Genomic DNA, 12,534 nt, shown 5'->3' with positions numbered 1-12,534 from the left:
GAAGCTCCAGCCTGGAAATATTCTCAAGACTCCAAAGGATAACTTGAATCCATAGCATTTTTATTTAGAGGGTAGAAAGCACAATATGAGACAGGTGCACCCCTACAAATTAAAGGGATATTATAGTACTGAGCATGTCTGAAACCGTGTGTCAGCTGTTGAGAAACAGTGCTGTAACCAACTAGGGCCCATGTTTTACCCTCAGGAATCCGATTCAGGGTGGACTTGCTGACTGTGACATCCCAGGAAGATCACATCTCCTTTGGCTGTGGAATGAATCCTGATGAAAACATGCGATTCAACTTGACTGAGAAAGACGTAGACATCGGCACATTTTGTGTCTCCAACTGCACTAACACGTGGGTCCATTTCCATTCCGGTCCACACACACCAAGCACAAAGTTCAACATTTATTATGAAATGGGTGAGTTCTGCCTCAGTTCTCTCTCAATTCTTCTAGTCACTTTAATCATCAAGGCCTCACAATTGTGAATCACAGCTTCTCCAAGTTAAACAAAATCCTTCACTCTCAGTACTGCTCCAATAAATCTTTTCTGCAGGGTTTCTGAAGACATGACTTTCTTCAAAACCAGAAATAATAACCATAGATTCATAAAAATAGGAAATGATATTGTAACCAATGTTAATCAAACCCATAGATGTATTGTTAGAAAGCTCCACCTGTAGAGGAATGAAAACGAGGTTTACCAAATTCTTTTTTAAAAACTTGAAAAAAAGCTATGCGAAAACAAGAATGGCTGATGCAGGTGCAGACAAGCAAGAAAAACCCAGAAACTAAAGATATAAACTGTTAAAAGTGGAATTATTAGTGAGTATCTCTACCCAACATACTTGAAACCCCTCAGGGTGAAACCCCTGAAGAAGAGATGTTATCAAGAAAAGGTTTATTGAAGCTTCAGCTATAACAAGCAGCAGCTATAGAGAGACAATATCAGCAGAGACGGAATGTAACTAGGAATTAGTTCTGTTAAATCATACCAAGGAAATTAGTCAGGTCTTTTTTTTTTGAGTGTAAGTAATGTGAATCGACTTTCTGTGGATGACCCACTATTTCATCTAATGAAACAGGAAACAGGATGACGAGCCACCCAACATGCGAGAATGAAATATTTTATGACATAGAGGATTTAATACGGGTGGATGTATAAGTTTATTTTGCATTCGAAGTATCTGAATTAGATTTTCTGGAAGAACTAATTATTTTTGCAAAGACTTTGATAAGTTACTGAAGGAGATTTACTTTGTATAAAAGTTTTGATGTTGGAGAATTTGTCATGAAAAGAGTTAGGTCAATATCACAAATGACCAGACTTGGTCCAGCCAAGCAGAGTCCACTGCCAAGAAGGCAGACCAGCGCCTTTACTTCCTGAGAAAACTAAAGAAATTTGGCCTATCCCCTAAAACGCTCAGTAATTTTTATACATTCACCGTAGAAAATGTTCTTCTAGGGTGCATCACAACCTGGTATGGAAGTTGTCCTGTCCAAGACTGGAAGAAGCTGCAGAATATCGTGAACACAGCGCAGCACATCACACAAACCAATCTTCCATCCTTAGACTCACTTTACACCGCACGCTGTCGGAGCAGTGAAGCCAGGATAATCAAGGACAAGACCCACTCAACCAACACACTTTTCGTCCTTCTTCCCTCCGGGAGAAGGCTCAGGAGCTTAAAGACTCATACATCCAGATTTGGGAACAGCTTCTTTCCAACTGTGATAAGACTGCTGAACGGATCCTGACCCGGATCCGGGCCATACCCTCCAAATATCCGGACCTGCCTCTCAGTTTTTTTTGCACTACCTTACTTTCCATTTTCTATTTTCTATTTATGATTTATATCTTAAATTTTTAATATTTACTATCGATTTGTACTCCAGGGAGCGGGAAGCACAGAATCAAATACCGCTGTGATGATTGTACGTTCTAGTATCAATTGTTTGGCGACAATAAAGTATAAAGTAGGCTGTATATATATATATATATATTTGGTGTGGAATTGAAATTTTACTGACCTGGCACTGAAAGTGAAGTTAAATATAATATTTAAGAATAGGAATTCAATTAGTTTCCTATCTGGCTAGGGATAAGTAAACAGGCAAATGTTAGTCTGTAAACCTTTAAATAGGGAATAACATTAGGTCTAATTAGTTTGAGAAATTGGACTAGTAAAAGTTACTCTAATGAATCTCACTGATTTTAACTAAAAAGGAATTTGGTCTTCATTTGATATCTGAGATTTGGAACCTAACATAGAAAATTGGAGTTTTGAATTGTTCTTACTCATGTAAATATTTTGTGTATGTTGTTTTTTTTTAATCAAACTTACCTCTAGAAGTGTGTTTACTATTCACTGCCTCCTTCCAAAACCTAGATCTTCTGATGGTCCATTAGCAACTAGTGTAGTACTATGTAATTTGATTTGCTCATAAAGAGTGTAGTGACACACACACAATAAAGACAAGCACTATGCAGGTGTGTTACATTAGTTCATACCTCTGCATTGATTTTTGTCTGTTGTGTTTATCCATTTCAGCTCTACACCTTCCTGAAGTCCATCACTGTGCTCTTAATTATTCATCAAGTCATTTGTTACGTTCATACCCAAGTTTGTGCGATCTTCATCTGGATCATTGATAGAGTCATTCAAAAATACAGCACTGAAACAGACCCTTCAGCCCATCTTGTCTGTGCTGGAGAATTTAAACTTCCCACTCCTATCAACCTGCCCTGGACCATAACCCTCCATACCTCACATCCCATGTACCTATCCAAACTGCTGACAGCTTGTTCTACACTCTCACAACCCTCTGAGTGAAGAAGTTTCCCCTCTTGTTCTCCTTAAAAATTTCACTTTTCATCCTTGACCTATGACTTCTAGTTGTAGTCGAACCCAACCTCAGTGGAAAAAGCCTGCTTGCATTTACCCTATCTCTATCCCTCAGAATTTTGTATACCTTTATCAAATCTCCCCTCAATCTTCAATGTTCCAATAACGTCCTAACCTATTGTAACTCAGGTCCTTCAACCCCAGCAACATCCTTATAAATTTTCTCTGTACTCCTTCAACCTTATTTACATTTTTCTTGCAGATAGGTGACAAAAGCTGCACACAATACCCCAAGTTAAGCCTCAACAATGTCTTATACAGCATCAACATAACATCCCATCTCCTGTACTCTATACTTTGATTTATGAAGGCCAATGTGCCAAAAGCTTTCTTTACGACCCTATCTACCTGTGACACCACTTTCAATGAATTATGGACTTGTATTCCCAGATCACTTTCTTCTACTGCACTCCTCAATGCCCTGCCATTCACTGTGTAAGACCTACTCTGGTTAATCCTACTGAAGTTCAGCATCTTACACTTAATTCCTCTGCCATTTTTCAGCTGGTCCAGATCTCGCTGCAAGCCATGATAGTCTTCCTCGTTCTCCACTACACCCCCAATCTTGGTGTCATCTGCAATTTTTCTGATCCAGTTAACCATTTTATAATCCAGATCATTGATATAGATGACAAACAACAATGGACCCAGCACCAGTCCCTGCAGCACTCCGCTAGTCACAGGCCTCTAGTCAGAGAGGCAATCATCCACAGCCACTCTCTGGCTTCTCCCCAGCATCTCATCCAATTTACTAACTCATCTTGAATGCTGAGCAACTGAAAATTCTTGAGCAGCCTCCCATGTGGGATCTTGTCAAATACTTTGTTAAAGTCCATGTAGACACATCCACTGGCTTGCCTTCCTCAACTTTCCTGGTAATTTACTTGAAGATTGAGTATAAGATTGGTTAGATGCGACCTACCACACACAAAACTATGCTGACCATCCCTAATCTGTCCAGCTTCTATCCAAATACTCATATTTCAGGTCCTTTAGAATACCTTCCTATAACTTTCCCACTACTGATGTCAGGTTCATCAGCCTGTAATTTCCTGCTTTATTTTTAAAGCTTTTCTTAAACAGCAGAACAACATTGGCTATCCTCCAATCCTCTGGTTCTTCACCTGTTGTTAAGGATGATTTAAATATCTCTGCTAGTGCCCCGGCAATTTCTGCTTTTGCCACAGCTTTGAGGGAACACCTTGTCAGGACATGGGGATTTATCCATCCTGATTTGCCTCAAGACAGCAAACACCTCCACCACTGTAGTCTGTACAGGCTCCATGAAGTTGGTGCCCCTTTACCTCACTTTGATAGACTCTGTGTATCTCTTCTATGTAAATACAGATGCAAAGCATTTGCTTAAGATCTCCCCATCTCTTTTCGCTCAATGCATGGGTTATCATTCTGATATTTGACTCTCTAAAGGATGCCTTGGTAGAATCAGCAAAGTCAGTGATTCCTGAAAAAGAAAAAAGCACAAAGAATAAATGGATGACAGATGAAATCAAAAATCTAATGGAAGAAATGAAACAGAAGAAAGCAAATCCTATAGAATATAAGTCCTTAGATAAAAAAGTTAAAAGCTTGTGTCAAAAAGCCAAAGAAGAATGGTTAAACCAGGAATGTGAGCAAATAGAAAGAATCCCTATTACTGATCCAAAAAGGTTACATCAACAAATCAAGAATATCACTGGTAAAAAGCTCCTCTGTTCTTCAGGTGGGTGTTTGAAAGCAAAGGACGGTACCATTATCATGGAAAAAGATAAGATGAACAGATGGACTGAGTATATTCAGGAATTGTTTGAAGATGATCGAGGTGAAAAACCAGAAATTAAGAAAAACATTGAAGGTCCAAGTATTTTAAAATCTGAAGTTCGTAATGCAATAAATAAGATGAAGAAAGGAAAGGCAGCAGGTCCTGATGAATTAGTAACAGAATAAATTAATGCCCTTGAAGGTTATGGAATTGAAAAACTTACTGATTTAATCAATGACATTAATGAGACTGGAATAATACCAGAAGAGATGAAAAAATCAGTATTTATCACTCTTCCTATGAAAGCTGGAGCAATAGAATGTGAATTACATAGGACCATAAGTTTAATGAGTCATATCACCAAGATACTTCTAAGAATTTTGATGACAACGGCAAAAAGTAAGATACAAGCTGAAATGAGCAAAGAACAATGTGGTTTTGTGAAAGACAAAGGTACAAGAAACACAATATTGATGTTAAGGACACTATCAGAATGAGCTATTCAAGTCCAAAAAGATTTGTTTGTTTGTTTTATCGACTACACAAAAGCATTTGATAAAGTGAAGCACAATAAGTTATTTGAAATATTACAGAAAACTCTAGATCTAGATTCGAAAGACCTCCACCTCATCAGAAATCTGTACAGAGGAAAAACTGCCGCTGTAAGAATAGATGGAGAAGTGAGTCAGTTTATGAAAATCAAGAGAGGCGTTAGACAAGGGTGTGTTTTCTCCCCTGATTTATTTAATGTGTACAGTGAAACAATATTACAAAAAATAAGAGACATCTTGGGAATCAAAGTTGGCAGTGAAAACATCAATAATTTCAGATATGCAGATGACGCTGTGTTAATTGCAAGTATGGAGGAAGAACTACAAAACTTAATTGATATAATTGTTGAAGAAGGTGCAAAAATGGGTCTATCTATCAATTGCAAAAAGACAGAATCCAAAAAGAAGGAGAATCCTATCTGCAGACTGAGAATAAATGGGGAAGACATAAAACAAGTAAAGAACTTTTGCTACTTAGGAAGCTGGGTGACATCAGATGGCAGGTGCGACATGGACATCAAAAGAAGAATAGGGATGGCAAAAGACACCTTTACGAGAATGAAGAGTATACTGACCAATACTAAACTAGGCACGACAACCAACCTCAGAGTACTGAAATGTTACATTTATCCAGTTTGTTATATGGCTCAGAATGTTGGACAATATCTAGTAACATGAGGAAACAAATTGTAGCAGCAGAGATGTGGTTTTTGAGGAGGATGCAAAGAATATCATGGATGAAATGAATATCTAACGAGGATGTCATGAACAGAGCAAACACAAAAAGAGAAATAACGTATGAGATCATGAAAAGGCAACGTAATTTCATTGGACATGTGATTAGGAAAGAGGAGTTCGAATGCACGGTAATTATGGGAAAGATTGAAGGGAAGAAAGCAAGAGGAAGACAAAGACAAATGATGATGGAGACAGCAGCCAGAGAATTGGAAATGAATACCAATGAATTGATCCACTTGACCCGAAGCAAGAGTGTGTGGGCCATGGCAGTCAAAGCTCAAATTGGGCGTGGCACCTGATGATGATGATGATTCCAGAGGACCAATTTTATCCCTTGCAAACTTTTTGCTCTTAAAATATGGAAGCCCTTAGGATTCTCCTTCACCTTGTTTGCTCCGGCAACCTCATGCCTCCTTTTACCCCTCCTGATTTCTTTTTTGTTTTATTGCATTTCTTATACTCCATAAGTACCTCATTTTTCTTACCTGCCTATACCTGATATGCACCTCCTTTTTTTTTCTTAACCAGGGCCTAAATACCTCTTGAAAAACAAGGTTCCCTAAACCTGTTATCTTTATTTTTTGTTCTGGCAAGCACATACAAGTTTTGTACTCTCAAAATTTCCCCTTTGAAGGCGTCCACTTACCAAGTACACCTTTACTAGAAAATGGCCTGTCCCAATCCACACTTGCCAGATCCTTTCAGATACCATCAAAATTGGCCCTTCTCCGACTTCGGATCTCAGCCCTTGGACCAGACCTATCTTATTGCATATTCACTTTGAATAAATTAAATTATCAACATTTACTTTCTCAACCATGGGAATCCTTACTTTAAACCATCTCTGAGAAATTAAAAAATCATCATTTTTTCTATACCTTTTTCTTTCTGGATTTGAAAACAGTCCATCTTCTCACACTTTATCCAATATCATCTAAACGTTCTAACTGGGTCAAACTGATTGGGAAAAATTGTAAACTTTGTGTCTCCTGATGATTAGATGTTTCAGAAATTTAAGTCATTCAATTGAAGAAATATGCAAGTTATTTGTGTAGTTTCACCAAAGGATCTTGTACCTCTCCATTCCAAATCAGAAGTGGTTGTGTTTTTTCATATTCAAAATGAGGCGCTCGTTGGAAAAAATATGTACCTGACAATGTTTTGTTATTAATGGTATCTTTCTCAGGCACACCTTTTCATCTTTCAACTCATTGCTTGTGTAATCAGGTGCACTGCATTTTTGTGGTTTGTTTCAAGGAGATAACTGAGTCTTGCCGGGCCTCGTGGTGGATCACATCAACAAGGGTCTTAACATTACAATGCAAAATGCCCACCCATCATTGTTGGTGAGGAGATCACAATTCTCACCATCATTATTCCATCACTCTTTAAGACGTAATTTTTTGTTGAGATTTATTCTCCATCATTGTCCAAAGTGGTGAATGGGGCAGTTGTCAGTAAAAAAAAAATGTAACCCAAGCTGTATAAATAGCATAGACACTTTGAAATAACCATAAGACCATAAAGATGTGGAGCAGAGTAGACTAACTGGTCTATTGAATCTGCTGTACCATTTAATCACTACTGTTTCTTCTTAACCCCCTTTTCCTGCCTTTTCTCTGTAACCCTAGACACCCCAACAATGAAGAACTTATCAATCTTAAATACACCCAATAGCTTGGTCTTCACAGCCCTGCGTGGAATTTCATGGATTCCGCACGCTCTGGCTAAAGAAATTACTGTGTACTTGCATTTTTTTTTTAAGATATGGCTGTCCCCTCATATCCAAGACTCACCTACCGGTGGAAACGTCCTCTCCAAGTCAACCCTATCCAAGTCTTTCAGAATTCAGTAGGTTTCAATGTGATCCCTCCCTCATTATTCAGAACTCCATATGAGCGCAGACCGTGTGACATCATACACTCCTCAGATGTTAAGCCTTTCATTCCTGGGATCATCTTTGTGAATAACCTCTTGTGCAAAAGGAAGATGTCCAGAAACATGGGTCACAACCTCAATCTAAGCAGCCGAGAGGGTAGTTAGTCATGTGATAAAGAGGGATTTCTTCACTCAGAGGGTGATGATTGCAGTTTCCAATCATAGATAGCAATGTGAGTTCTGTTGAAAAAATTCTACGAATCAATGGAGTTCTGGTTATTAGAGGATTTGAGGGATATGAGGATATGGCAGGGAATTGGAGTTCAGATAGATGGTCAGACATGATTTTGAGAAAAAGCTGAGCAGCTTGATAGACTAAATGGCCTACTCCTGATCATAAATTTTACATTCTTATGATTTGCTCCTTTCCACAGGATTACCTTTCTTGAAAATATAAGTATTCAACACAAATATTGTAAAATCGCCTGCAGCATGCTGATAGGAAAGCAAATTAAACTTAGCAAAGAAACTTCCCCCTGGAAGACAGAGGCAATTTAGCAAGTGATCTGTGTGAGACTGTGAAAGAACAGGAGGATAAGTTGATTTAAATAGTGCTCCCGGTAACAAGTTACAATGGAGAGGAGTGAGAACAACAGTCTAACCAGAATCTTGAACAAACTTCCCCACTGACAACCAAACATAGGTAAATCAAGCCTTCCTCTCAACGAGAATGAGCATTCTTGTCTGAAGGCTATGCAGGCAAAGTTTTAAAACGTAGAGGGCGAGACTTTAAAGAGCAACATTTCACAAAGAGAGCTCACTCAGATGAAGTAATGTCATAAATTTTAATCCACAAATGAATCCACTTTCACTCGGGCTACAAATTAAATGAGGTGTGCAGAGGAAACAAGAAGACATTTGCTTTCTGAACAAGTAATTTATTAAGAGAACAGAAGCAACATGAAAACTACCTCATTATTCCCTCTTTATTACACTATTTATTGTGTAAAATATTGTATTTTTATATCTTTGCACTGATTTTTATATGGCTGCAATCAAACAACAATTTTTAAGTTCAACTTCAAGTTTAATTGTCTTTGAACCATACACATGAATACAGACGAAGGAATCAGTGTTCCTCCAGGGCCAAGGTGCAAAGAGTCACACACAGCACAAGCCACATGTAGCACATAAAATTTCAATAGCAGAAAAATGCACCTCTCATCTGTACCACACCGTCACCAATGTCTCGCGCTATGGATCATTGTGAAAGTCAACTCCATGGCTTGAGGGCCTGGTCTGTGCAACAACTAAGGCCACTCAGCTACCCTGACATCGGTCTCACCAGTGAACCTGTGAACCAGTCTTGCAGTGTTCTACACTATCACATCATATAGGACAGTAATGATAAACCTGTTTCTGATTCTCATTCTGAAGTCAGATTTGCTCACATGATCCAGTGTGCCATGGCATAGTTCGATCTTCAAACAGAGGCAACACAGGCATCCTGCGATGAACAATCAGATCCCTCATGGAGCTCTGTACAAGCATGCTGAAAGTTCTCTGATATTCTCAAATACTGAGCAGGAGACAGGCTTTAAATAATAACACTGCAAACGTAGGCATTTGGTGTCAACTAGCAAGTTGGTGGGATTTGTTAAATCACTTAAAGGACAAAATATTGAGGGAGGAAGAGAACCAGATTCTCAAATGTTGAGTGAGCGAGGAAAATTGCTTCCCAGATGTCGGGCAAGGAAAAGGACCACATCCCCAGAATGCAGAATGTTAATACCAGAGTGCATCAGGTAGTCTTTAAAATGTTAATTATCCAGACCTGAGATAGTAGAGAAGTTTGTGTTTATTATCAACATGTTTTATAAGTATTCACAGGGGAACAATAAACAGCATACTCTTTAAATTACAGTTAATATTAATAATCATCTAATTAGCATTCACAGTATAAATAGTGCTTCCAAAATACATATTTTATGTGCATGTGTGAGTGTTGAATAGATTATTTGTTCTTCTGGAACAAGATAAGTGGAGCAGATACTACAGCATCAGCACTCTCATACCAATAGCGCAGTAGTATCAGTGCAAACTTTGATGATTTTGTATTAAAGAAATACAATGATAGTAATGACTGTCTCTTAAATCCCTTCTTCATGCTCCAGTAAACAACCCGCCCTCAGGCTAAGTCTAAGAGATATCACCTTTCTATAAGAGCATCCCCAATTGGAAGCAACTGCATTGTAAATCTAAGTAAATGTGGATTCTCAAATCTCTCATTGACTTACAGACTCCTGCTTTAGTAAAATAGGGATCAGTCCTGGTGGAGATGTTCTGTGTAACCAATAGGGCACATAGCAGAGCTTAGCATTGCTGCTGAGGCATGGTGTGTTGAAGGGGGAGAGACAAATACAGTCGTTTTTTTATGAGACACGAGCCATTTGTGACACTGTTTGCAAACAGTGGAACAGCCATGAAGTGGTCCTCCTATGAAATCCTTACAAGCTCTTTTGACTTTGCTCATTTTGCATGATGGTCCAATTTCTATTCAGCTGCTTATTACACACACCTCTGTACTTCAGTTTCACTGAAGTCAATGGAAACAGGAAGGATAAGGAGTGATTGAAATGGTGTTATCCATTTATACAGTCCCCTGAGGCCAAGTATATTAGATGACACAGACTCACGTATTGATCAGTATGTCTGTACCTAAGAGGAAGGCCTCACTTTTACACAAAATGGAATGAACATGCCATCCATCCCTTTACTGATATCACTGTGTTATTCTTGACCTTTGCAGAGTGGTCTCCCTGCCGGAGACTGGATTGTGACATCACTGCGACGTGTGGCTCAGATAGGTCAGGATATCCGGTGTGTATCTGCGTGCCAGGCTGGAGTGAATCAGAGACCGGATGTTATGGTGAGTCTGCACCGTACACACAGATCACAGACACCATTTTCTGACTGGAACAGTGCATATGGATGCACAGCAGCAGGAAGCTGGAAATTGTACCGTTGATATCAAGGTTCTGCTTGGCTGACCACCTCAGCTGTGAACTCAGAAATTCATTTGGGTCCAAATCCTTCCCTATGCCTTTAGTCATCATGTTGTACAGGGTAGAAAGAGGAAGACTTTAGTCTATTAGTACTATTAACTTCCCTTTCTTTAGTTACCTGTTGATTTTATCATCAGCTACCTCTGGACTTTATCAAACATGCCATATTTATTCCAATCTAGTCACCTACACTTGCTGTTCTTTTGCTCATTAGTAGTGTATAGTGTTACATTAATCATGATCTATTCCACTGTTCTGAATATTTTTGCCGAGCCTTCAGAGGCTTTGTGTGCAGACAATTACAATGATTTATTGCTCTCTGGTTCAAGACATTTGCAACTCAGACTTGAACATCTGGAGCAAAACACAAGCTTTCATTTTGATTTTTCTCCCCTCAGTCTCAAAGACATTCATCTTGTGTGTCCACCAATTACAATCAGTCTACTTTTATTATCAAATTTCAGGCCTCCAACAAACTAATAATTAATGTTAGAGTACTGTATCTGAGGGAAAACTGCATTGATAGAAATGCAATCATTTCGAAGAAGATGCTAAACTGAATCTTCATCTGTGCTTTCGGATGGATGTTAGATCCTATGATTCTATTTGAAGAACCACAGAGGGGTCTTATCCAGTTCGCCTAATGCAACTGGACATCAATGAGGAAGTTATACATTCTAACATTTGCTCCATGTGGGCGTAATTTGGTTGTTTGCTGAGGAGCTGTGAATAGAGTTGAATGTTATCCCCACTTCTGACCTTGTGAGGGCTGGAAGATCATTGAAGAAGCAACTGAAGGCAGTTGGCTTAGGTCACTCTCAATCATCAGCAAAGTGTTGGAAAATGGGCCATAAGGAGCTCTCGACAGTGTCCTTCCTATCTTCAGCTGCTTCTCTAAAGAACTTCCATCTATCATAAATTCAGAGGTAGACAAAGCTACAAAAAATTAAATGCTATTCAAAACTTCTCAGCAACCAACCAGACTATGCCTGCATGCAGCAGGATTAGGACGACATATAGGTATGGGTTGATATGTGGCTGGTAACATTTCCCAAAATAGTACCAGACAACGGCAACCTCGACCAAGACAAGATCTAACTTCACATTCAATGATATTTACCATTGTCAAGCCTCCCACAATCAGTATATTGGGGTCACCATTGATCAGATAATTAATTAGACTGGTTACATAGAAACATAGAAAATAGGTGCAGGAGTACGCCATTCGGCCCTTCGAGCCTACAGTGCCATTCAATATGATCATGGCTGATCATCCAACTCAGAACCCTGTACCTGCCTTCTCTCCATACCCCCTGATCGCTTTAGCCACAAGAGCCATATCTAACTCTCTCTTAAATATAGCCAATGAACTGGCCTCAACTGTTTCCTGTGGCAGAGAATTCCACAGATTCACCACTCTCTGTGTGAAGAAGTTTTTCCTCATCTCAGTCCTAAAAGGCTTCCCCTTTATCCTTAAACTGTGACCCCTTGTTCTGGACTTCCCCAACATTGGGAACAATCTTCCTGCATCTAGCCTGTCCAATTCCTTTAGAATTTTATACGTTTCAATAAGATCACCCTCAATCTTCTAAATTCCAGCGAGTATAAGCCTAGTCAATCCAGTCTTTCATCA

The 12,534-nt window shown here is 39.0% G+C and overlaps 1 protein-coding gene across 4 annotated transcripts in view; it reads left to right on the top strand.

The window, feature by feature from the left end:
• LOC140202740 (uncharacterized) overlaps window positions 1-12,534 on the top strand; it is a 201,366-nt gene that overhangs the window by 66,918 nt on the left and 121,914 nt on the right. For all 4 annotated transcript variants that reach the window (XM_072268004.1, XM_072268003.1, XM_072268002.1 and 1 more), the window contains exons 30-31: window positions 206-424; window positions 10,646-10,765. In XM_072268004.1, coding sequence (XP_072124105.1) covers window positions 206-424; window positions 10,646-10,765 — 339 coding nt within the window. The remainder of the gene's footprint in view (window positions 1-205; window positions 425-10,645; window positions 10,766-12,534) is intronic.

Source organism: Mobula birostris, chromosome 9, assembly GCF_030028105.1.
Source record: "Mobula birostris isolate sMobBir1 chromosome 9, sMobBir1.hap1, whole genome shotgun sequence".
Lineage (NCBI taxonomy): Eukaryota > Metazoa > Chordata > Chondrichthyes > Myliobatiformes > Myliobatidae > Mobula > Mobula birostris.
The sequence above is the reverse complement of the archived record's forward strand: the minus strand, read 5'-3'. Positions and strand labels throughout refer to the sequence as shown.